Consider the following 27,566-nt stretch of genomic DNA (forward strand, 5'->3'; position numbering starts at 1 on the left):
TAGAATACAATGAGATGGTCCAAGGTGAACTGGAGCAACTCTGAAAACAAATATATGCCAGACTGGATTCTCCTCATTAGAGAATGAGTAAACAGAAACTTTAACAAATCATGTACGACTTTTAAGATCTTACAAGTAATAGGAATAATGTAAAGCTTAGCAAATTTGGTCCTGCAATAAATTAAAAAACAGCAGACTGTGACCAAGTACAGTTCATTCCAGGAAGAATAGTTTAATATTAAAACATCTCCTGATGTAATTCATAACATCAGTATGTAATAGAAAAGAACCATATAATCATCAGATCAGATGCTTAAAAGTTACTTAAGATTCAACATCCACTCTCTATCCCCTGCCCTCAAAGAAATTCTAAGTAAATTAAAGAAAGGTTACTTCTTTAATTTGATTTTAAAAACAAATTTATCTCCGTGCAAGAGCTAAAAGCATAAACAGGAAATGCATTCCCATTAAGGTCATGAGGAAGGCAAAATTGCCTATTATTTTTTAACATTTTCTAGAAGTTTAAGCTGAATGTAAAAAAAAAAAAAAAAAAAAAAAAAAAGATGAAAAAAAAAAAGCCATTATGAAAAGAGGTAATAATTTCCTTTAGAAGATGATAAGGCTGTTTATTTGGAAACCACTCTTCCATGATACAAAATTCAATTTACTTAATTCTAAGAAATATTGGTTGAATACCTACTAAGTGCCAACCACTGTTTAAGCACCCAGGATACATCACTGAACACAACTGCACGAAAATCCCAGGCCTCATGAAATGCAAAATACTAGAGGGAAAGACAATATAAAAAGTTAACAAAACACAGTATGGATACAACTAAAGCAGGAAAGAAAGTGAATAGAGAGTTTTAAGAAGGAGGTGATAGGGATGGATAACTAAACGCAATTTTAAATAAGGTGGTTATGGAAGACCTCACCAAGAAGGTGACAGACACTTCATGAAGACCTGTTAGAAGTGAGGAAGCAAGCCATGGAGCCATCAGAAGGAAAAGTGTTTCAGGCAGAACAGCTTGAACAAAGAACCTAAGGTGAGAGCATGTCTGGCATGTTTGAAGAGTGAGGTGCCCAGTAAAACTGAAGAGGAATAAAAAGGGAGAAGTATTAGGAGATGAGGTCAAAGTAATATGAGGGGTCCAGATCACACAGGACTCTCTAAGGCCATTGCAATAACTCCAGATTTTTCTTTGACGACATGAGAAACCACTGGAGTATGGTTTTATCCTGATGAGAGAAACCTTGTGAGTATAGAATCGACGTGATCTGATTTGTGTTTTAATGGGATCACTCTGGTGGCTATATATAAAACAGACTGAAATTAGGCAGGGACTGAAAAAGATACACCAGTTTTAAAAAGCTATAGCCATAATTTAGATAAGATAGTGGCTTAAAACAGGGTTTTGTTTGTAAAGAATCTATTGATCAGAAAAATGGCTCTGTAATAAACAGACTCTAGGATCCGCAAGATGCCCACCCTCCTGGCACTCATGCCTTCCTGTGATTCCCTTATGTATAGGCAGGACCTGACTTGCCTCTAATCAGAGAATGTTAAAAGTGAGGAAAGAGATAGGATTATATGATTAAGTTATATAAGATTATGTGTCCTGCTTGAAGTCTCTCTCCTCTGCTGGCTCTGAAGGAACAAAGCAGTCATTTGGGGGAAGACACATAGCAAGGAACTGCAGATGGCCTCTAAGAGTTGGGGATAACCTTCAGCTGACAACCTACAGAGGCCTCTAGCCTATAGAGAGCAAGTAAATAAGACCCTCATTCCTAAGATCATGAGGAACTACATTCCACCAACAGTTTGTGTAAGTTTGAAAAAGTTTGTGTAAGTTTGAAAGTTACCTAACTGAACTTCACATGAGACCACTGCCCCAGGTGGCACCTTGATGTAGCCTTGTGACACTGTGGACAAAGGACCCAGCTAAGGTGTACCAAGACAGAAACTGGCATAATAAATGAGTGTTGTTTCAAGCCACATGGTTTGTGGTAATACATTATAGACAAATAGAAAAAAGCTCCAACATTTATATCTAAGAAACTATAAGTGTGTCATTTGGTTGATATGGAGAAAACAACTAGAAACGAGGAGAAAAGTATGTGTATGTAAATATATATGAGATACATGTATGTGAGAATTATGTAACCAGTAACAAAATACAAAAAATAATTTACATAACATACCAGTAATAACCATTTAAAACATTACCATGGAAAATGAAATTGTGTTCACAATAGCAAAAATAATAACATAGAAGATAACAATGAGAAATGCATAAGCCTATATGTAGAGTGCTAAAACATATCACTATAGGATGTAAAAAATTTTACTAGATATAGTGCCTATCTAGATTAGAATATTAAATATTATGAAGATGTATATTTGATTCAGTTACGAAGTTAGTTTAAATGTACATTATGTAATAATTTAAGGTTTAAGCTTCTTATAAGAGTTCAACTAAATGCATCCACTAATAATCTAAAAGGAATGTTTTAAAAGAGAATAATATAAATGAATGAATAATTTGTATATACATTAAATCTTTATCAGATGCTTTTTCATGTTCTAAATTTGGGAGAAGTATAACATATTTAGTCTCACAAAAATTCTATGAGGAATTTCTGTCTCTATTTCACATATGAGGAAATAGAAGCATAGAGAGGTCAAAACTAAGTCTAATATTACTCTGGCAATGTGATTCCAGAGCCCATGTTCTTAACCACAGATTGATACTGCCACATACTATAATACATACTGAGGACCATAATATTAAGCTACAAATATTAAATTCACAAAAGATATAGAAGGCCTCATTGGAAAAAAGAAAAACAATTTAATGAGAATAATTAAAGAACACTTAAATAGAGATACATATCATGTTTACAAATTGGAAAACTCAGTATTATGGAGATGTCAATGAACTCCCTATTGATCTAAAGAGTCACTCCAATAATAATTAAAATCCCAGTGGGCTGGTTTGTGTAACAGACTGACTGTAAAATTTATATGGAGGGGCGTGTAGGTGACTCAGTTGGTTAAGTGTTCAACTCTTGGCTTTGACTCAGGTCATGATCTCAGGGTTGTGAGATGATCGAGCCCTGTACTGTGCTCTGGGCTCTGGGCTCAGTGGAGAGTCTGCTTGAGATTCTTTCACTATCCCTCTGCCCCTCTCCCTGCTCTCTCTCTCTCTCTCTCTGAAATAAATAAAATCTTTTTAAAAAAATTCTATGTAAAGGAAAAAAGTAAAAGTAGCCAAGATATTTTTTGAAAAAAAAAAGTGGAAAGAATTGTTCTATCAGTTGTTGTAATTTATTACAAAGCTATACTAATTAAAACAATGTGATACTTGTATAGTATGAAAAAAATCCAATTGAACACATTAGGAAATTCAGAAACAGACTTCTGCATATTCAGATATCTGTTTTGCAACACAATGAAAAATTATGCATATATGTATGTATACAAATAAATATGTAGCTGACATTTCACATGTAATAGAGTTGTTTATAATAGCCCAAAGTAGAAAACTGGAAATAACCCAAATGTCCACCAACAGCATAATATATAAACAAAACACAATATATTCATACAATGGATTATACAGCAATGAAAATAAATTAACTGAAATACATGCAACATTAATTTTAGAAATAACACTACACAGAAAAGGTCAGGCATGATAGAATATACAGTCTATGCTACCATTAATATAAAGCTCCAAAAGCAGCAAAATTAAAATACATTGTTTAGGAATACATGCCTATGTAGAAAAAATATAAAGTAAACCAAAGAAGTAAATTTAGCCATGAAAGTCAGAATAGTGGTTACCATAAGGGGGAATGAAGGGACTCATGATCAAACAAAATCAAATAAAAAGAGAACTAATAAGTTCTCTTAATATGTTTACTCAATGGGGATTATGTGGACATTTATTTTACAACAATTTGTTAAGTTATAGGTTTATATTTTATGTAATATTTATATTTTTAATATTTCAGAAAAAAACAACTATTATCTACGAATGCAATGTAAAAAAAACAGTCATTACATCCATAAGTATAAACATGTATGTAACAAATAAATCTAGAACATTTATAAAAAATGCATGCTCTAATAATTATGCAAAAAGATTCTTGTAAGACTCAATAACAAATAATACTATTTGCTACTCAATTATGTAATCATCTAATAAACAGATCTTAATGGCTCATTAATTATACCAGCATATTTATATAAGCTAGCAGTCAGACTAAACATGGAAGGAAAAGCCTAATTTTTTTTAGCCCAAAGATAATATTAAAGCCAAGTTTACAGAGTAAATAGAAGTGTGCAGATTATTTTATAGCCATTGATCTAGAAAAATGACCAGAAAGACATATCTCAAAATGTAAATATGAGTATGTATATAACCAATTGTCTATTTTTTATGAACAGAGAAAAAGTATTAAAAATAATTTAGTTTATATTAAAATATCAACAGCAAGTTACACAGGCAAAAATTTCAGAATAGTATGTGTATTTAATACATGTCTATCTCTCTCAGAATACGGTTAGAAGTAGATTAACTCTACCTACCCCAGACATAAACCTTCTTAGGTTAGGCATCATTAAGTTACTTTTATTGAAATTAAGTTTCTGTACATCAAAAGACAAACAATAGTCAAAGACCTTAGATGTTCCTTTATTTCCGATTTCATGTAATGCTAAGCAGTCTTATCCATGCTATTATAGTCTTGTGGCTCCTATAAGCCCAAACAGTCTAGCACCCTAGGTGCTATGAAATTGCTATTTGAAGGTGATAAAGATACAAAAGAGTTTGTCCATAGCAAAACTTCTGGAGGCATAACAAATGATTAAAGTGGGAAGGGATTCAGGCCCCTTTAGTAACTCTGTGAAAGCATTTGGATACCTGTGGTGATATTTAGCCAACTCTATTACCTCATTTGAACCAAGTTTATTGATGACATCTAATAAGCTGACGTCCAATAATCCAGCTTTCTCACCTTATTTCAGGTACTGAAGGCTAAATCCTTATCTCTATTAGACATTTAATGCTGCACATAAGCATTATTTCTAGACAAATAATCCACAGAAATCTTACTGCCACAAGGGGAAAGAAAATCTAATAAGTGAATTAAATTTTCTGTGAAGAAATACAGACATCCCTGAAATACATTACTCAAATAAAATGGCCACAATTTATAAACTACATTTGGAAAAAAGATCAATATAAAATATTGATAGTTTCAGGATTTTTCCAGTCTTCTAACAGTGGAAAGCCAACCATGCTTTTATCGTTGATACCAAAATATTCTGAAATACTAAATACTGACCATGAGCCTCTGTGAACAAAGTTCCATATACATCAGAAATTGGAAGCACTGTTCAATCTGCCCAATGGTCTTGTCTTTCCCCAAGCCTTAGTGTGTGTTCATTATATGTAATAAAAGACATCAAGATAGTCTGCTTACAAAAATCAATTAACGAACCTTCTACAAATAGTAAGATAATGCTGATTTGTCCAATGTGAACACCGGAAGCAGTCTGCTTTCACCAACATGGAAAGTAGTAATACAACTATTAAATTTTATCAAAATTTAGTCCAAGACCACCTTCATTGTCCTACCATCCCTCAGGTCACCAAGAAAAACTATTTATATAATGTTAACTGGACGTCCCTCAGTGGGAAGGAAGTAGCTGGTACTCTAGATGACATAGGTGTGCCAGAGAGTGAGAGATCCATACAAATTGAGAGGTTTGCAAAACAGAAGAACATATGGGAGAGGGGGAAAGAGATAAAGAGGAAAACAAACCATAACAGAATCTTTTTTTTTTCTTAAGATTTCATTTATTTATTTAAGAGAAAGACAGCCTGAATAAGTGAGAAAAGGTGCAAAGGGGGAGGAGACAGAGGGGGAATCTCCCCCAGATTTCAGGCTGAGCAGAGGCTCATGGCTCCATCCAGGCCTTGACCCCACCACCCTGAGATCATGACCTGAGCTGAAACCAAAAGTCAGACACTTAACCAACTAAGCCACCCAGGTGCCCCAACCCTAAGAAATTCTTAAAGACAGAGAACAAACTGAGGGGTGATGGAAGGAGGTGGGCGGGGGATGGGCTAGACGGGAGATGAGCATTAAGGAGGGCACTTGTGTGATGAGCACTGGGTGTTGTATTTAAGTGATGAGTCACTGAACTCTACTCCTGAAACCAATATTGCACTGTATGTTAACTAAACAGAATTTACTTAAAAATTAGAAAAATAAACAAAAAGCCATTAAAAAAAACAACAACAACAAATTGAGAGGTTTGCCACCTCCGTGAAGTTTAAGTTGCTTAAGTTGTCGTAGCCTAGAATGTTAAGACATCACATGCAATGTGCATAGTGCATTACTGAATCTTCTGTTTATCAAGAAGAAAGTAACATAATGCAAAATTTTAGCCTCTCTGAATTCTGGAAGCAGTATCTGCCACATTTGGGTGTGCTGCTCGGAACTACCTATAAAGTAACCCTTAACCCTCAACTTTATGTGACCCAAAGGCTGGAATAAGCTCTGAAACCTAGGCAGGCTCCAAGTCAGGAAAATCTATCACTTGAGCCCTTAGTCCAGCGATTCAATGTTGATCAAAATCTCAGTAATGGCTGATAAGATACTACAAGGGCAATACAGGATTTACACAAGATCTCCTATGATTTTGAGAATCCATGTTCTCTTTGTTAAATAAATATTCTTGTTTAAGGAACATAATCTCCAACACTGGTCATCACGGCCACTTGGTTCGGAAGCCCATCTGAGCAAGCACTAGGGTAGCTAAGGAAAGAGGCTGACCCATCAACAAAAGGAATTATTTTACCTCCTTTATAGAAGGAGAGAGTCCCCTTCAAGGGCATTGATATGAGTCAAAAATATTATCTCAGTCTGGGTATATTATCAGAGGAGCATCTATATACCTCCTTCTACCAATCTTCTTAAACCAATCTTCCAATCTTTTTTTACTCTGAGCCCCTGACCATCCAGGATAGCCATTAGGCATGTTCCTATAAGTTTATATCAATATCTGAAGTCGTATCTCTGTCCAGACTAAATAAATAGGTAGACATGCTACTTCAAAATTTTCCCTCTGAAAAGCTATAAAGCTATAGTAGCCCAATTCTAGCAGGTAGCATATCATGCAGCACCAGATTTAGTTTTTTCTTACTTCCTTGTCACCTACTTAGAGAAAGCTTCCCAGGAGCCATAGGTAGAGTCATGAATTGTGTGAGCCACATGTTCATACAACTTACTTATGTTCTCAGAGCCAGTCTGATCTTTTATAAATACCACTTGCACCTGGAGGTAGAGTTATATGCATAAAAAACTTTGTTTTGGAAAATCATATACCCAATACCTAAAAAACACCATATTCAGAGTATCTTGTAAGATAGCACTTCAGTATTGCAAGGTTTTATGTCTCACATGATGCCATACTGAGTTTTCAACATACCATTCTACCATTATCTAAGATTAGCTACTTCGGGGAGATAAAGGTACATTTTAATACTAGTGAATATTGTGGACATTTGGTCAGTGCTTCTTTTGTTGTTAGTTTCTTGGTAAAAAGTACTGTTTTATAGATTCCATGGCTTAATTTAGCACAATAGCCAAACTTACATAAGAAATATCCATGATCTAAACAACATGAATTCTCTCGTCAGAGATGATCTAGCTAGTTACCATAGACTGCCCAAGTTGCAATAGAGAAAGACCAACATGGGACTCAAAATATAGCACATGGTCTGGAGAGACCAATCAGCTACCTCGTGGCAGGCTAATTACATTAAATGACTTCTTAAACCTGATATGAAATTTGACATCCATGGTCACCATTAGTCTCTACCAAATCTAGATCTCACCAACTCTGTACATAGTGATGTCTTACTGAAGGTCACGGTACCCATAAACACCACTTCTGACCAAGAAACTAACAACACACAATATTCACTGATCTTATAATGTACTCTCACCTCCCTGAAGTGGCTTATCTTAGATAGCGGTGAAATGGCGTGCTGAAAACTCAGTATGGCCTCGTGGAGGACACAATACCTTGCAAAACTGATGTGCTATCCTACAAGATACTCTGAACTACCAACCAATATATAGTGCTGTCTCTCTCAGAACTGTAATATGGGTCTAGGAGCTAAGGGGGAGAAGTAGAAATGATCATTTTTCTGTGGTTTTCTCATCCTCTCAACTCTATAGGATGCAGCATGAGGGTAGAAGACTATAGTTTTGAGATATTGTTCCAAAAAGAGAATACTTCTATACTTCTACCACAACATTCCTCTAACATTTTGAGGCTCCTCAAAACCCTAGACCAATAAGCAAAATAAAGTAACTTTGTATGCTAGAGGGATTCACCATGATCATAAACAGCCAAACACGCAAATAAAACCCTACTGCTGTGCAACTGAGACACAGGAAAGTCAAGTATAGTGTTCACAGAGCACTTTGTAGTACCTCCTAATACTGCCATAACTAGCAGTAAAAGTTAAGGAAAACGAATGCAGCTCAATATAGATAAGACCATTAGGGCTCAAGAACCACTAGAAAGCTCAAGAACCCAAGGAAGCTCTGGGTTGTCCTCTAGATTAAAAAAAAAAAAAAAAAAAAAAAAAAAAAAAAAAAAAAAAAAAAAAAAACCTAACCAGCTCAGTCTGGTTGGGTATCAAGGGAAAATAGAATGAGTTACAGAGGAAAGAAGTTATAAATATGAACTAGAGCCTTATATCCACTTGTAGAGACAAGGACTATAGCAGCTAACCATATTTTCAACCTTGCTCTGGTTTAAGCAAATACTTGTGTATTAACCAATTTCCTTTTTCATTTCCTTCACCACCAATTTTACATAGGGCGTTGATTTGTAATTTAGTCTATAGGCTAAAGGATATGAATAAGTGACTGTAAATGAACTAACAGGGAATGAAAATCATCGAGAAATTTATGCTAACACTGAAGAGACTCCAAATCTCCCTGTTAGGGAAGAGAACCAGGTCACTTTTGTTTGTGGGAGGGAAATTATAATGTGCTACTGAAAGAACATTTATTGTTATCACTGTTGTTTGGAGCTTTAATGCTCTGAGGCTTAAATGACTCAAAATATTTTAAGTGCTTAGAATCATATCTGGCCCACAGTAAGCTGTAAATATCTGACATTGTTATATTTTATAGGAACATCTTGAGATATATGACTGCTAGATATACAGGGAAAACTAAGCAAATGGAAAAAATAGGTCTTCTTAATGCTAAGAAAAGTAAATTTGGGGAGGAAAGGAATAATAGAATAGAAGAGAGATAATAGGAATAGGAAAGGAAAAATAGAATGGAATAATTGCTCTTGAATTGGCAGAGGGTAACAGTTAACCCTTTCAGGACGATACCCTTTCCTCTCAATTGCACTAATTACCCCTGACTCATGATTTCCAGAAAGTAAACCCCCAATGTTCTGCCAAAAAGAAAGAACCATCACCCAGCTGAATGGGGTAGGAATAGAAAGAATGTGAGAACATAACCTGAACCTTTTAATTTCAACCCTATTATTGAAAGTCTTAGACTTTTACCTAGTCCTCTACTTCCATTTATATCCTCATTGGTAACTCTGGTTCCCAGTACTTCTAGAATGTTGTGATACATGACAAGTTGCTTCTAGGCCTCCCCTTGTCACCCTGGGTTTTAGCTTCTCTGGCCTACTCATTTACAACTATTCATTTGTTTTGTAACTCCTCAAGTTATTTTATGGAATTTTCCATCCCTTATGAGTCTTGAAAAACTTCCACACCATCCTTTCTTACTAAGAAAGTGTCTCCATTAAAAAAAAAAAAAAAAAAAAAAAAAAGAGTAAACCAAGAAACAGGAAATTGGATCCTAGGGTAAAAAGGGATTCAGCTCAGAAGAGAAATAAAAAGCAGTTCCCTGAATGATGAAGAGAAATCCCAGAGGGCTAACACACAGGATCAAAAGATCCTGCAGTACAAAATGAAACAAAGGGATGTGATACGAGGAAAAGAGCTAATATATTACCTGATGTCTTTTAGCTTATTGTATGTTTCCCAAACGTGAATAGGACATGGTCCCTGCCCTCAAGAATGTGAAAATCTTGAGACTATAAAAACATAATTGGAAAGAATGACTATAAGGCACCTTGACATTTATGTTGTAAAGCACTACAGTGTTATAGGTCAGGTATTACATTCTCTGGAACCAGACTATTTGGGTTCAATACCAGCTATACTAATTACTAGCTGTGTCACCTTAAGCAAATGGCTTAACTTTTCTATAGCTCAGTTGAGTCATTTGTAAAAATGGGAGACAAGAGAACCTATACCACAGGGTTATTCTGAAATAGTTTAAATGTGAAACCAGTATCAGTACCTAGGACATAATAAGAACTATATAAGTGCTAGGCTATACTGTGGCAGAGGCAGCAGTATATTTTTTAATGATAGTCTAGGCATACATTACTAGATATATAAAAAATGAAGGAAGCGTAAAATCATGCAATTATTAATTTCAAGAAAAATAAAGTACTAGGAAAAATAAAATATAGTCATAGAATACTACTCGGTCCATAAAGAAATAATATTTATATAGACATAAAAATATAACCTCTTAATAGTGAATCAGGTTTGTGATAAAACTATAGAGTAGGGAGAGAGGGAAAGCAGAGGACATCTAAATCCTAAGCTTCTAAATCTCTAAAGACAAAATGAAATCTAAAGTTTAAAAAATCAAAACATAGTATAAACATGTTACTCGAAAATCCAGAAATGAATACCAAAAAAAAAAAGAAGCAGCAGCAATTCAAGAAGTTGAAAGTGGTAGTCTCTGAGGACTAGTACTTGGGAGTAGAGAAGGATGGGTAGAGGATGACTATTCATTCTTTTTTTTTTTTTTTAAGATTTTATTTATTTATTCAGGAGAATACACAGAGAAGAGAGAGACAGAGACACAGGCAGAGGGAGAAGCAGGCTCCATGCAGGGAGCCCGATGTGGGACTCGATCCCGGGTCTCCAGGATCACACCCTGGGCTGAAGGCTGCACTAAACCGCTGAGCCACCTGGGCTGCCCAAAACTATTCATTCTTAAATGCTTTTCCATACAATTTGGCTTTTTAGACTATACACCATTATTACTTTATTAACAATAAATAAAAAATAGTGTTTGGTAGATGTAACATAGACCATGAACTAATATCTTTTCTAGCTGCTCTGCCAAAAAAGATAAACATAGATTCTGTGAGAGAAGTAGAAAGTAATTTTAAGCCACACAGAATCGTCCTTTAAGCAGTCCTTTAGTTTTGCTCAAATAGATAAAACAAAAACAAATATATTTGTTTTCTAAGCTCTAAATTGTTTTTAAAAAGTTCTTTTTACCTTATTAAATTTTATCTCTAATGTAATGAAACTCAATATGATCTAATTTTTGCCATACATAAAAATGTTTTGGGTAAAGAAGTTAGGAAAAAAAGATTTAAATGCCAATTTGGCACCCCAAATGAATTTATCTTGCTTGTGTAAGTTGCTAAAAATATGCAATTCTAGAGTCTGTAATTAAAAATCAATTTGTAGTTTCATATATAGAAAACTTTTAGTATTGAATGATATAATTCTTTCTCCATGAAATACAGTTTTTATATTGAAATAATTTAGGCGTGAGCATAACATTCCTCTAACCTAAGGATGGTTAAGAATATTTTAAACTGCTAAGCCATGATGAGCAGGACCAAAAGTTTCCAGGGTATGTGACACTGAAAGCAAAGGCAATAAAAGCAAAATTAAACAAGTGGGAATATATTAAATTCAAAAACTTGCACAGCAAAGGAAATCATCAACAAAATGAGAAAACGACCTAATGAATAAGAGAAAATATATGCCAATCGTATATCATAAGGGGTTAATAGTATTCAAAATATTTGAAGAACTCATACAACTCAACACCAAAAAAAAAAAAAAATCAAATTCAAAAAATGGGTAGGGGATCTGAATAGACATCTTTCTAAAGATGACATACAGATGACCAACAGTTACATAAAAAGATGCTCAACATCCCAATTATCAGAGAAATGCAAATTAAATCCACAATATCAACCTCACACTTATCAGAATGGCTGTACTTTTGGTGGGAATGGTGATTGGTGCCGTCTCTAGGGAAAACAGTATGGAGGTTCCTTAAAAAACTAAAAATAGAACTACCATATGATCCAACAATTCTATTTCTGGATAGTTACCTGAAAACAAAAACACGAATTTGGAAAGAGTTATGCACCCCATGTTCATTGCAGCATTACGTACGATAGCCAACATAAGCAAACAACCTAAACATACACCAATGGATGAATGGCTAAAGAAAATGTAGTATATATACAATGGAATACTGTTCAGCCACAAAAAAAAAAAAAAAAGAAATCTTGCCATTTGCAACAACATGGATGGACCTTGAAGGTATTATACTAAGTAAAATAAGTCAGGCAGATAAAGAAATACTGTATGTTCTCACTAACATGTGGATTCCCAGAACAACCAAACTCATAAATACAGAGAATAGACTGGTAATTGCCAGAGGTGGGGAGTGGGTGGTGGAGACAATGTGTAAAGAGAGTAAAAAACAAACTTCCAGTTATAAAATAAATCCATCATGGGGACATAATGTATAGTATGGTGACTACAGTTAATACTGTATTGCATATTTGCAAGTTGCTAAGAGAGTAAATCTTAAAAGTTATCATCAGAAGAAAAATAATTCTGTAACTATATATGGTGGCAGATATTAACTAGATTCATGTGGTGACCATTTCATAATATATACAAATACTGAATCATGTTGTAACCTGAAGCTGATATATATCCATTATATATCTCAATTAAGCCTCAACTTTGGAAAAAAAAAAAATTAGAGAGGATATGAACCCCAAGGTACCTTAACCATTGTCTGTAAAAGACAATGTTCAAGGAAATAATTTGTACCCAAACTTTTTAATAAATGTATATAGCTTTCTTAAACAAACTACAAAACCAACAGATTTAGCAAATAAATATTAACCAAATAACCAAAAAATACCTAGCAATCTGATGGACATGAAGGCAAAGAAAATGATATTTCCTCAGGAAGTTTAAGTTTTAGTCAGGGGGATAAATAAGTATTAAATTTGTGGGAATGGCCATAAAGGCAAAAGATATGCAGTAAAAGGACAAGATCAAAATGTGTTATAATAAGTTATGGAGGAAGTAATTCATAAAGCAAGCCTTGTCTTGAAGGATGAGTCAAATTTTTATAAGATAACAAAAGTGAAAGCAATATTCAAGACCAAAAAAATAGGTATAGAGGCAAAAATAAACACTGAATTTGAGGAGCTAAGAAGTCTAACCTACTCAGCATTAGTTCAGGCTGAGGCAAGGTGGAAAAGAGTGTATACAGGAAAGGTGTAGATATATTATGGAGCTTCCTGAAAGCCACATAAAGAAGTCTGGAACTGCCAGTTACTTAAAATAGGAAGGTGAGGAACTTTATAAGGATGTGTTTCTTTTTGGCATTAATTACCTCACTTTTTTATTATCATAATACCTATTCCTCATTAGATATAGTAAGGTTAAAGAGAATGAGCATCACATATTATTTACTCATCATTACATCCCCTACATCTAACACAGTGCATAACAAGTGCTCAATAAATATTGGCAGAGTAAATGAAGCAGAGAAGAGTAAACTAACAAATTATAAATATTAATCTGCAGTCATATTAAAGAAGTACTGCATATCTCATGTCACTATACTAAGAAACCTAGATTAGTTTAATCTCCCTCCTGGGTACAGAAGAAAATAACATTGAGGACTCAGGAAGCAGGTTAGGAAATGGCAGAAGAACATCCTTCCAACGCAGGTGGACACAGGGAAGGTGGGAGGCCAATGAGAGCATTAATGTCCTCATCTTTCATAGTAGAGAGTCAATCAAGACTGTCTAAAAGTGAAATATAATGTTCAAACCACTTGAAATGTTTTCCATACTGTTTTCTTCGTAACCTAGAAGAATCTCTGTGGAAATAATAATCCCTGGAGTAAAAAAATAGTTATTTGAAATTCAGCAATTTCTTCTGTCTCACTAGTTTCCTTTTCTATAAAATTCAGTTAGAATTTAAAATGGAAACTATATTACGATTCCATTTTTATAAAATAATCTCCATATATCTATTCTTCTGTCTGTATACAGAAAGATGTCCAGAATAATTTTCCTCAATGTTAGTGTTACTTTCAGATAGGTGCAAGGGATTAGGACTATACTTATTTGAAGAGCATTAACTATAGAACTGCTGGATCAGTATATTGTACACCGGAAACAAGTATGTAACACTGTATGTTAGCTATACTGAAATTAAATTTTTTGAAAAATAATGTTACTTTCAGAGTTGAGAAGAATGTCACTTCATGTATTATAATTTAGTTTCCTGTGTTGTTTAATTTCTTTATAATAAAGATAAATCACTGTTTGAAAAGCAAAGAAAAAAAGTTAAGATTTTTTTTAAGACTGAGCAACTGAATAGTTGGTTAGGCCACTTAATGAGATGGAAACAGACAATTTGTTTCTGTTCTGTTTGTTTTTGTGGGAGGGGCTCCAAGAGTTCAGTTTTAGACATGTTAAGTTTGTGATGTCTGAGAAATGTATGAATTGAGATGTCACGAGAGAGTTGTCTTTTTGAATTTGGTAGCTCCGAATAATGATTTAGCTTAGGGATATAATTTGGGGGGCACCCACAGACATACAGGATACTTAAAGGCAAAGGTGTCAGTGGATGAATGTAAGGCAGAACAAAAAGGAAAAAAATGCAACCGGGACAAAGTCCTGAGTACACCAAATTCCAGAGACTGCTTAGAGAATGCAAAAGAGAAAAAAACAGCAGCCATGGAAGTGTCACAGAAGCAAAGAGAACTTTCACTCAGAAAGAAATGGTCCACTATATCAAATGTTGATAGTTATAATAAGAGGAGAATAAAAAAGAGAAGACTTCATTACATTCATTAGCATAGAAGCTACAAGCAACTTGAGCAGGATGTGCAACTCTGACAGTAGAGAGTCAATGTCAAGTCTAAGTGGGCTGAGAAGTAAAGAGGGGTGAGCGAGTGGGGACAGTTTGTACAGATTACTTGTTATGGTGAGAGGAAGAGAAACAGGACAGTGACTTCAGAGATGGGAGGTCAAGGGAAATTTCTTTTTTAGTGTGTTTCACTGTAAGATACAACACATGAAGGCATGTCTGCACCCAAATACCAAAATTAGAAAAGGATAGGCTAGAAGTGGAAACAAAGAAGATAGGAGGGCTAGTCAAAGGAGCAACCTTCTCATATATTAGTCATTTACCATACAAGATTTCTATCTGAACAAATTAAAATTCAAAAATTTATATAGACTATGATGCTATTTAAAAGTGAAAATCTACATTTCATTCATTAAGTCCTGAATTAGCCTCATCTAAGTGTTGCGGCAAACCTACAGAAACTGTCTTAAACTTACCCTTATTCACTAGGGGAAAAAGTGAGTGGAACAAGCAATGCTAAATGTAGAAGGCAAATACACTCATGAGATGATCTACTAAAGGGACAGTACAATAAAGCTACAATTAGAAACAAAACAACTGTAGAAAGTAAAGAAACACGTAAGAATCCAAACACAGAGAAACATGAGATTTATAGAATACAAAGCTATGATATAAATTATCACTATTGGGCCCCAATGACTAATGCTAGACTGAAATTAGTAGAAGAAAGTAAATTATCTAACCTCAAATGTATGACTTAAAAATACAACTGAATGTTATGAGCATAAACTTTGAAACACAATGAAATAAGCATATTGTCAAAAAATATTAAAAAGCACAAAAAATAAAATACAAACTTTTCCTCAGAAACTGATTTGGTCTTTTTCTTTCTCTTATTGCTGATGCTATAAACATAGCAAATTACTTGGCAGCATGTAGAAGACTACTGGGGTACTGAAAGAATTAAGACAAAATTTACTTCCTAGTCAAACAAAAAAGTCATATAGAGCAAGCAGATATAAAAAAACAATTGAAGTACTACTGCTACTACATCAATTACGAACATTTTTATAGCGCTTGCTACAAGCCAGGCACTGTTAGTAAGTTCTTTTAATTTATCCTAGGCAATTCTCATAATAACTGTGAAGAAAATAATATAATTTTCCTCCATTTTACAGATGGTAACTGAGATCTCAACTCGCACAACTAGTAAAGAGCAATTAGTCTTGGCTCCATAGTCTATGTTGCTAATCTAAATCACCATACTACACAACTCTATTACATGTATCGACAATGCAAGGTCAAGTTTTCTCATGTAGAACAAAATGACTCCATTTGGATATTGCACTCCATTCGAAAAAATCACATGCTATGCAAATTAATATATTTTATTCCCAGGAGCATTTTACTTCTTAGATAGCTTTTTACATGACTTAAAATCCTATTATTATTCTTTAACAAGATTATTAGAGAAAAATGCCATCCTTTATGCAAGGAAAAAAACAAAACAAAAAAAAAACAGAAAGACATTCACTCACTGTATCAGTGAAGAGGCCAGAATCTATATTCTGTAACTACAAAACTCAGAAATATACTTGCTATGCAGAAAGAAGTTCTACTGAATAGATTTTTTTCCTAGTATTCTTCATCACTGCTTGGTATATGATGTATCTGATGCTATACATGGAAAGTTAAAATGTAATGTGAAAATACATTTTAACATAAAGGGCACACCATTCAAAGAAATAAGATAGCTATAGTTTTTCCTACCTTCTTTGAACCAAAAAGTCCAAAAATGAAATTCAGCTATTAATGGTAAAAAAAAAAAAAAAAAAAAGTTTGAGTATAATATACACTACCACCAAAGACTCTAATTTTAGAAAAGTGATTGCTTTATTTCTTAGGTAGAGTATTCTCACTGACTCCCTCCCTATTGCCTGAAAAAGTTATTTTGCCAGTAGAAAGGGGCGGGGGGGGGAGGGAAGGGAGAAGAATCACAAACCCTATGAAAACTGGAAATGTCTTTAATTCAGCTGTTTATAAAAGTGGCAATTCATAGAAAAACAAATTATAGATCTATATATGACCAAAAATATTTAAACCTTGGAAAAACTGAGGTTAAGGAGTCATGGTTAACATCAAGGAGCAAAATTTGAGCCTCAAGATAAATCCTGCATGGGACGCCTGGCTCAGCAGTTGAGCGTCTGCCTTTGGCTCAGGGCCTGATCTCAGGATCCAGGATCAAGTCCCACATCAGGCTCCCTGTGAGGAGCCTGCTTCTCCCTCTGCCTGTGTCTCTGCCTCTCTCTCATTCTGTGTCTCTCATGAATAAATAAATCTTAAAAAAAAAAAAAAAAAGACAAATCATGCGTTTTCAGGCCTCTTTCAAGTGTCTATTATAGAAGGAGTCCAAGTCCCATGAAATACTGGAAAGAACCAGCTGACTCTTAAGTAAACTGAAGAGTCTGCAAAATGCAAAGGGCATTTTGTTTGTAAATTAAACAAAAGTGGGAGACATGGTCATAATACAGAATCTAAATGTAGACAAAAGTTGTTATATAAACCCTAATAGCTATTTATTTTGTCTATAAAGTTACAACTTACCTTTAAACATGCTTTAAAAATTAGTTCATTTTAAATGCTTTTTGAAAGCATATAGAACATATCCTTAACTATTTCTACAGAATAGAAAATGTACCTCAGGTAAAATTTAGCACCTTACCTTAGACCAAAGATGTGTGATTGTTCATAGTTGAATAAAGAACGAATCTTAGCTTCTGAATTCAAAATTATAAGTCTATCTAGAATATCCTGAAAAAGAAAGACTTGAGTGAGACTACATACAATGTAAAGAAAGACCAAATCAGGGATCCCTGGGTGGCGCAGCGGTTTGGCGCCTGCCTTTGGCCCAGGGCGTGATCCTGGAGACCCCGAATCGAATCCCACATCGGGCTCTCGGTGCATGGAGCCTGCTTCTCCCTCTGCCTGTGTCTCTGCCTCTCTCTCTCTCTCCCTCTGTTACTATCATAAGTAAATAAAAATTAAAAAAAAAAAAGAAAGACCAAATCAAAGATTTGTTTACATTTAGTTCTCAACCTTGGCTTTACATTTGATCACCTAGAAGGTAGTTAAAAAAAAAATTACTAATCCCATGCCTCATTCTTAGAGATTTTGAATTTATTGGTCTAGGTGTGTCTGAGCATTAAGATTTATCAGAGTTCTTGAAATGAGCCATCTCATGTTTAGCTAAAGTAGAGAATCACTAACTTATACCCCATTCTGGTACTGTGTGCACAACTTATGCAACCAGCTAAATAGTGATCAAACTGCTAAAAATGTAAACTACTTTGAAAAACCAATATGAAATCCACAAATGTGAAGCATGAACAGTGGATCTAAAAAGTTTTATCTGGCAGCTGAGATTTAGCTGAGATTTTGTTGTTGATGGTATCTGCTCATGTAAATCAGTGGTTTCCAACCCTGGTTGAACACATTGGAATCACCCAGAAAACTTTAAATATATATATATATACACACACATATATATATATATATATATATATATATATATATATATATACACACATATACACACACACACACATATATATAAACAATGCCTAGGCTCTATCTTAGACCAATTAAGTCACTATCCTTGGGGTAAGATTCTGATATTAATATCCTCTTAAAAGATTCACCAAGTTGTTGCAATGTGTAGCCAGGCTTTTATTAAGTATCATGATGCACGTACAGGGAGAACCTGATTACCCAGGTGCCACCAGCCATTCCATGTCCAACAATGTAAGCCTGCCACACAACTTCAAGCATTCTCTAAAAGTCTTTTTATAATGCCCTGCTTTGTATCTTTGAGCTTAGGCCTAAGAAATTTATTCATAGATGAATACTTGTTTATCTCGTTGTTCATTTTCCTGACCAAGAAACTTGCTATCATACAGTAAGCTCAAACTGAAGACATTTCTGTGACCATTAAGTCAAAAGGAAGGTTTTGCTAGGCAGTGAAGTCATGTAACATTTACAGATGTCTACGTGGATGATAGTACATATGTCATATCATCAAATGAATAAGAAGCATGGAAATGACTTTGCAAGGTTGAGGAAATAATGAATCTTGCAAAATTTGAAAATACTAATTGAAAAACTTCTGAAAAATACTAATTGAAACATAGTAAAAACTGAATTTTGAGTCAACTTGTACAATAAAAGTTTATAACTAACAGGAATGCATTTATTATCCTACACATACCTTGTAAAAATGTGCAAATCCTTAGCACAAGAGTCTATAATCAGCAAACATTAAATAAACTGCCTAATAATGAAGAATAAAAAGATTGCTATCTTAAAGTCTGTCATTTTGTCTGCTTCTTAGCTGGGCACTCCTTGTTTCAAACATTATGATAAAACATGAGCTGAGTAACTCATTCATATTCCCAGCTTCACATTCAGATTCACAATAATTTACCGACTCTCTTCTTTTTCCTAATTTTTTTTCTGACAGTCCTGATTAGCTACAGCGACAGAGCCATGGAGGTCTCCTTGACTTGTCCAGGTACCTGGGTACTATTAAGTAATCTTATAGATAGAATAGAAACTTATTTTCTAGGTGTTTCTTAAAATAGGTAAATACTTTTTACTGCTTAAAATAATTTAAGAAATTATCACTGTTTTTACCAAAATCTCCACAGATTAATCTAGAATTATGTATCACTGGCCTTCTCTTATCTGAGAAAAAAGAATCTGCCTGTCAGTTCTGTGCACAGTAGCTTCTGGAAGGATTACTATAGATTTCTCTTCATTAGTAGGATACTAGCATAATGTGACTGAAATCCGTCCAATTATCTGAACTCTAAGCTCACACTGTGACAGCCAGTAACACTTTGGAACTCTATAAAGTTCTAGTTCCAAATCTAAGTACTAGATACTTTAAGAATAAAAGAGAGGATGTATTACCAGCAAGCTAATGGAAGAGTAGATTGCAGTGATCTATCAATGATAATGCATTTTCAGAGAACAAATGTTACGGTAAATAATTTGTTCTTTAAGAGGATTACATTGATGGATCACCACTTAGGGAAGAAAACGAACCTCCTGGGAAGCCTGCCTTATGGAGAACTTCAGTTCCTAAGCACTGGAACATGTGTCAATAAGGCAATCAGTTTTCTAAATCAAGCAGCATCTTCCTAACAACGAGCTAGTGGCAAATAAGGCCTAAGACTCAAAAAAACAAAACAAAAACAAGTCTGAAATTCTTTTAAAAGGATACCGTCCTGCTGGAGAATACATTCAATGATCAAGAATGCCAGCAGGAGACCAAAACTAGAAAAACAAAGGAATATCCATTCACATAAATATATACCTGAGTGCCTGCTGTTTACAAGTGTCCCAATGGCCATGTGTGTGTTATCTGACCCTTTTTACTTCAGAAAGGGATAAGTAAAAGATAGGGGATAGGTAGGTTGATCATAATGTCAATCCTCCTACACTTGCAGCACTAGGGGAGGCTTGTGACTGGGTATCACATAAACATCTGCAAACAACACTCAACCTTTAAGGTTTTTCCTTGGGATTGTTCAAGTGGGTCTTAGTCTATTCTGGCTGCGGTAACAGAGTAGCATAGGCTGGGTGGCTTATAAACAACAGAAACTGAGATGTCTGGATGGCTCAGTGGTTTAGTGTCTGCCTTCGGTTCAGGGCAGGATCCTGAAGTCCCAGGATTGAGTCCCATATCAGGCTCCCTGCATGGAGCCTGCTTCTCCCTCTGCCTGTGTCTCTGCCTCTCTCTGTGTGTCTCTCATGAATAAATCTTAAAAAAAAAAAAAAGTAAACAACAGAAATTGTGTTTCTGGGACACCTGTGTGGCTCAGTGATTGAGCACCTGCCTTTGGCTCAGGGCGTGATCCTGGAGTTCCAGGACTGAGTTCCACATTGGGCTCCCCACACGGAGCCTGCCTCTCTCTCTCTCTGTGTCTCTCATGAATAAACAAATAAAATCTTAAAATATATATATATATATTATATTATATTATATTATATTATATTATATTATATGTATTGATTTTGGATATATATATATCTAAACATATACATATACATATGTATATATATCTAAAATCAAGGCACCATATGTTTTTGTGTCTGGCAAGGACTCACTTACTAGTTCATAGGCAGTCATCTTTTCACTGTGCCCTCACATAGCAGAAGGGGTAAGAGACTTCTCTGGAGTCTATTTTTTTCAATTAGCAACAAACGCACCTCGATAAACCTCAATGGCTACAATACTGCCATTGTGCAAAGCTGGAGTCTATTTTTCTTAAAGATACTAATCTCTTCCTGAAGGCCCACCTCCAAATATCATATTGGGGATTAGGTTTCAACGCATGAATTTTGGGGGTATACATTCACTGTATAGGAGAGAAGTATAAGAAAAGGTCACTCTCCTGTTTGTGGCATAGTGAGTTTAATTGTGATCCTAAGAAAAGATACGTCCACATCCTGGTCTCCAGAACTTATAATTGTTACCTTATTTGGAAAAAAATGAGTGTTTGAAGAGGTAATTAAGAATTCTGAGATAAGACCATCCTGGATTAACCCCAAGTGGGCCCTTAGGCTGTGACAAGTGTCCTTATGAGAGAAACGGAGATTTAGGGCAGATGAGGGAGAAAGAGAAAGCCTGTGAAGATGGAGAGCAGAAACTGGAGTTATGTACCAACAAGACATAAATGCCTGGAACAACCAGAGCTGGAGGAGGAAAGGAAAGGTTATCCCCTGGAGTCCCTAGAGGGAATGTGGCCCTCTTAACACCTTGATTTTAGACATCTGGTCTCTAGAGCTGTAAGAGAAGACATTTCTATTGTCACCAACTACCCAGTTTGTGGTCATTTGTTATGACCAGCCATAGGATACAAAGACAAGGGGAAATGGCGAAGATGTCAGTATAGACTAACAGGTAGTCCTGGGTACCCTCCTACAGAGAACACCACCTGGAAAAGAAAATACTTAGTGATAATTATAGCAGACAATTCTATTGTGCTTATTAACTGCCAAGCAGTGACTTGAACTTTTATATTTCATTTAATTCTCACAACCCTGGGAAAGGAATGTTATTTTCTCTCTTAACAGAAAATTAATGTTTATCTTCCCTGAAGTCACATAGTTTGTACATGGAAGATGGTATCTAATCCAGGCAGTCTGGCTTCAGAATACAAACTCCTAACCACTACACTATGCATAGCTTTCAATAAAGCCAAGACAGAGGGCAGTAACAGGAAAGATGACAGACACACAGACAGATGTGAACCTGACCACATTTGAAGTTCTACTTCCACTTGTCCCTGCTTTTGGTTTTGTTCTTTGCTCCTGTGGCATAATGAAGTCCACAAATATTTTATTTAGCATATACTGCACATCTACTGTGTGCCAGGCACTATACTAAATACTGCAACCATACTCTCAGGGTTGAAAAAGAGCTGAAAGGTTGGATACTATTCCCATCCAACAGGTTCTTGGATCTGATCTGTAGTATCTCAACCAAGAACTCAGGACGAGGAACTCACAGAATTCCAAGGTAGTCAGATCTGATAATAAGCAAGTTCTCCCTTAGGTTAATTCACTGTTTATACTCCTCAGTTATGCTAAGGGAACGATAATTCGCTATCACTTCTTGTTAAGAACATGGATTACTCCTGTCTTTGCTACAGGCATCCACAGTTTCCCAGTTATCTCCCACCTCATGACTCTGCACAAGATGCAGATGTTTATTAGAGCCAACAAATTTTCTTAATGTAGGTCAATAAACTTCCTCTTCTGCTGAAACTAATTCAAACTGAGTTTCTCCAACAATCAAAGGGGTCCTACCTAATACAATCACTTATGTAACTGCAAATTAAGTGATAGGAACTGAAAGCCAATCAAAGATTGTATGTGTCAGAAAGAGAGAATATTTTGTGTCCTTGACCTTTAACTCACTAAAGTGCAACTTGAGAGCTGTTTGCAGCCCAGGTTTTGGTAGATGCTTGATATGAAATCATGAGAAGTTAAAGTCTAACACCTCTAAACAACAAAGAATTCCTCAAAACTATGAAAAAGAACACAAATAGAAAAGTAATAAAAATAAATTGAAACACCACTGAGAAGTCGAAGGTCATGACACACATAAAAAAAAATGTGCTGTTCACAAGAAAAACATACCTTAATACTCTTCTCCTGTCAGACAGATATCTAAACCTCCGATAAAAAAAAAAATTGGGAGGCAGCCAGGTGGCTCAGCGGTTTAGCGCTGCCCTTGGCCCAGGGCATGACCCTGGAGACCCAGATTGAGTCCCACATCAGGCTCCCTGCATGGAGCTTGCTTCTCCCTCTGCCTGTGTCTCTGCCTCTCTTTCTCTCTGTATCTCCCATGAATAAATAAAATCTTTAACAACAAAAAATTTAAATAAACCTCTGATCACATAAACTTCTTAATGAGATTGCTAGAAAGTAGTCACTACTATATTTCATTGATGGGAAAACATAAAGATTAGTCCCTGTGAATAGGAATCTAACGACAGGGACACCTGGGTGGCTCAGTTGGTTAAAATCATCTTCAGGTTAGGTCATGATCTCCAGGTCCTGGGACAGAGCCCCAGGTCTGGCTTCCTGCTCAGCAGAGAGTCTGCTTCTCCTTTTCCCTCTGCTCCTCCTCCCCCATTCATGCTCTCTCTCTCAAATAAATAAAATCTTTAGAAAAAAAAGAAATCTAGTAATATATACTAAAATTATATACGAATTTACCTTTCAACCCAGTGATCCCTCTTCTAGAAATCTAGCCCAAAGATACTATAGTAGACAGAATTTAAGAGCCCCCAAGATTCTCAGGCCTTAAACACTAATGCATATATTGCTGTGAAGAGATTTTTGTAAAAGTCCTTAATTGATTTTAAAATAGGAGATTATCTGAGAGGCTCTGATATCATCACAAGAGCCATTTAAAAGCAAAGAATTTTCTTAGGCTGCTCACAGAAGAGGAAATCAAGAGATTCAAAGCATGAAAAGGATTTGACATGAGGGAGGCTGTTCACAGTTGAAATGGAGGGGGCCACAGGACAAAGACCCAGGAGCAACTCCTGGCTGACAGCCAGCAGAAAACCAGGCACTTTAGTCCTACAACCTAAGAAACTGAATTCTGACAAGAATTAATTTGGAATTCCATTTTTCCCCAAGGCCTCAGATGAGCACTTAGCCTGGCCAACATCTTTGATTTCGGCTTATGATACTCTGAGCAGAAAATCCAGGTACACAGTGCCAGACTTCTGATGTACAAAACAGTGAGCTCATAAATCGGTGGTTTTAATTTGCTAAGTTTGTAGCAATCTGTTATGCAACAATAGAAAAAATATATAGGCACACTGGAATATACAAGTATGAACCAAGCTATTGATTTTGGCATAGCTTATAATAGCAAAAACCTTAAAGAACCCAGGATCCACCAACAGATGACTGGATGAATAAACTGTAGCACATCCACAACAGTGGACCATGCGTTCATTAAAAAAAAAAGGGGGGGGGGGGGGATAAAGGAAGAGCCCAAATACTGGTATGCACTAATCTCAAAGTTAACAAAATTAAAAGAAAAACGCAGGGACAGGCCAGTGTTTAGAGCATACTATCTTTTGCTTAAGTCTAGAGGAAAAGAAAATACATTTTTTAAAGATTTTATTTATTTGACACAGAAAGAGAGAGAGAAAACAAGCAGGGGGAGTGGAAGCCGCAGGCGGAGGGAGAGGGAGAAGCAGGCTCTCCGCTGAACAGGGAGGGAGCCCAATGTAGGGCTTGATCCCAGGACCCTGGAATCATGACCTGAGCTGAAGGCAGAGGCTTAATGGACTGAGCCACCCAGGCACCCCATACATTGTTTTTTAAAGTAACAGCTATAAAATAACAGCTGAAGGATAAACCAAAAACTAACAAAAAGTGTTAGGTATAAGGCAGTGCTATAAAGCAGAACATTCTGCAACAATGGAAATGTTGTGTGAGCTATCCAATGTGGTAGCCATTGGCCACCTATGGCTAATGGCAATTGGAACCTTGAAATGTGGATAGTACCTAAAGGAAAGAAACTTCAAACTTTATTTAGTTGCAACTAATTTAAATTTAAATAGCCACATGGAGCTAGTGGCTATTATATTGAAGATCAAAACATATGGGGAGAAAGGACAAAAGGGATTAATTATGTAAGCACATTCTGTTAATATACCTTGTTATATACTGGAGTCACATGTTTTAAAAGAATGGAACTGGAGGGTATTATGCTGAGTGAAATAAGTCAATCGGAGAAGGACAAACATTATACGGTCTCATTCATTTGGGGAATATAAATAATAGTGAAAGGGAATATAAGGGAAGGGAGAAGAAATGTGTGGGAAATATCAGAAAGGGAGACAGAACATAAAGACTCCTAACTCTGGGAAACGAATTAGGGGTAGTGGAAGGGGAAGAGGGCGGGGGGTGGGGGTGAATGGGTGACGGGCACTGAAGGGGGCACTTGACGGGATGAGCACTGGGTGTTATTCTGTATGTTGGCAAACTGAACACCAATAAAAAATAAATTTATTATAAAAAATGTTTAATCATGTAATAATTGAAAAGACAAAATTAATACAAGGTAAAATAATCTCTCAATTTAGAACACTCTAAAACAAACCTATCAAATTAGTGGCATAAAGAGGTAAAATAGAGATTTAACTTACTTCAAATGACTTTAAAATACAGTATTTTGATTATAAATCTCTGGTAGCATACACTCTAAGAACAAAACTAACAGAAATGAAATGTCAATATGCACGCACTAATCTTATTTTATTCCGAAACTATTATATGTACATTGTACTATAAAAGAAAATAAGTAGTTTTGTTCATGTCATTAGTAACCCAGCTTTTTAGTAAAAGAGAAAAATATAAGAAAAACTATCAATATATGCTCATGATTATTTATCTTTAAAAAAATACTTATTCTCCTCAGCTGTCCACTGAAAGGACTAGAAATAGTGACAACCCTAAACAATGAACATTTCTAGTGTCCAGGTTATAGTTTCTAAATAGCAATTCCTACTAAAAGGAACAACTCTTTGAAGATGGCCTATTCCAGGACTGGGCCAGTAAATATACAATGACCCTGGAACATCTTACATGAGAAAGAAATATATCAAACAGGAATAACTGCATGTCAAAAGGACTCAATAGCCAAAAGAACATTTTGATTATCAAAAGTAATAATGACAAAAAAAAAAAAAGTAATAATGACAAAAAAAAGTAATAATGACTAACATCACTGGATTAGAAACACACACCTATAAAAACTAGAAGCTTATAATGATAATAATAAAGACATCCCTTTTAGGGATTATTAGACCAATTCACTACTCTGAGAATTTATAAATCGTCAAGCATTTATGCTATTCCAAAAAAAAAAAAAAAAAACCTTTTTTCAGGGTTTCCCTTATTAAATAATTCCAGTTAAATACAAAAAGAATGGAAAACTAGAATCACCATTTCACATCTCCTAGTGAAGCAGTGAATCAATGCAAACCAGGACAAATAACCCAGTTTTTCCAATAAATCAAGGGCATGGAAACAAAGAGAATTGTCTTAGAAAAAAAGATGTAAAAGGATCAAAAATATATAATGACTGCAATGTATGGACCTTGCCTGAATCATAACTTGACCAATTATTAAAAAAAAATAAAAGAAAACATCTTCGAGAAAAAAGAAACTTCAATATAGACCACATAATATTAAGGGATTATAGTTAACAGTTTAGATATGATTAAAGCCACAATGGTTTATAAGGTGGTAATTCAAACAAAAGCAAAAAAACAAAACAAAATCCAGAGGGCTTTATTAGAGATGCATAATAAATTATTTACAGATAAATTGACATTATGCTTAAAATAAGCTTTATAATTCTCCAGGAGAGAAAAATGTAGAAGTAAAGGAGAGGAAACTGGATAAGAGTAGGGGAATAGATGGAAGAACACTGACAATGCAGTTGAAAGCTAGAGTTCAGCATGGGGTATATAGGAGTTCATTATACCATTTTTTAAATGCAAATTTAAAAGCATCCCCAAAACAAAGCCTACACATGAATGTGTGTTGTCAATCACACACACACACACACACACACACACACACGCGCGCGCACACGGCTCCTCAGTTTAATTTCCTAGGGTTCCTGCCACAGGACTCCCAAAGAAAACAGAAAGATATTGAATTTAAATTCTTTTGAATAAAGCCTAAGAAGGGCCAACCTCATTAAAAGCCTATCAAATAATTAATAAAACAGTTACTGAGAATGTACCATGCTCACAGTAGCTAAAGAAAAACAAAACAACAACTTGCTAGACTTTCCAGGCAAAAGACACAACATAGTTCCTCTCCTCTCAGATTTTATAGTCTATTAGGAGAGACAAATGCAAAAATAATTATTCAATA

The 27,566-nt window shown here is 35.2% G+C and overlaps 1 protein-coding gene across 5 annotated transcripts in view; it reads right to left on the bottom strand.

Moving 5' to 3' along the window:
* The window catches only part of TBC1D32 (TBC1 domain family member 32), a 209,004-nt gene that overhangs the window by 88,431 nt on the left and 93,007 nt on the right, over positions 1-27,566 (bottom strand). For all 5 annotated transcript variants that reach the window (XR_003126426.3, XM_025422883.3, XM_049115029.1 and 2 more), the window contains one exon: positions 17,806-17,894. Coding sequence is in view for 4 of the 5 variants with exons in the window: in XM_025422883.3 (XP_025278668.1) it covers positions 17,806-17,894 (89 nt within the window). In the remaining variant the exon portion in view is untranslated. The remainder of the gene's footprint in view (positions 1-17,805; positions 17,895-27,566) is intronic.

This window comes from Canis lupus, chromosome 1 (assembly GCF_003254725.2).
Source record: "Canis lupus dingo isolate Sandy chromosome 1, ASM325472v2, whole genome shotgun sequence".
In the NCBI taxonomy this organism is placed as follows: Eukaryota; Metazoa; Chordata; class Mammalia; order Carnivora; family Canidae; genus Canis; species Canis lupus.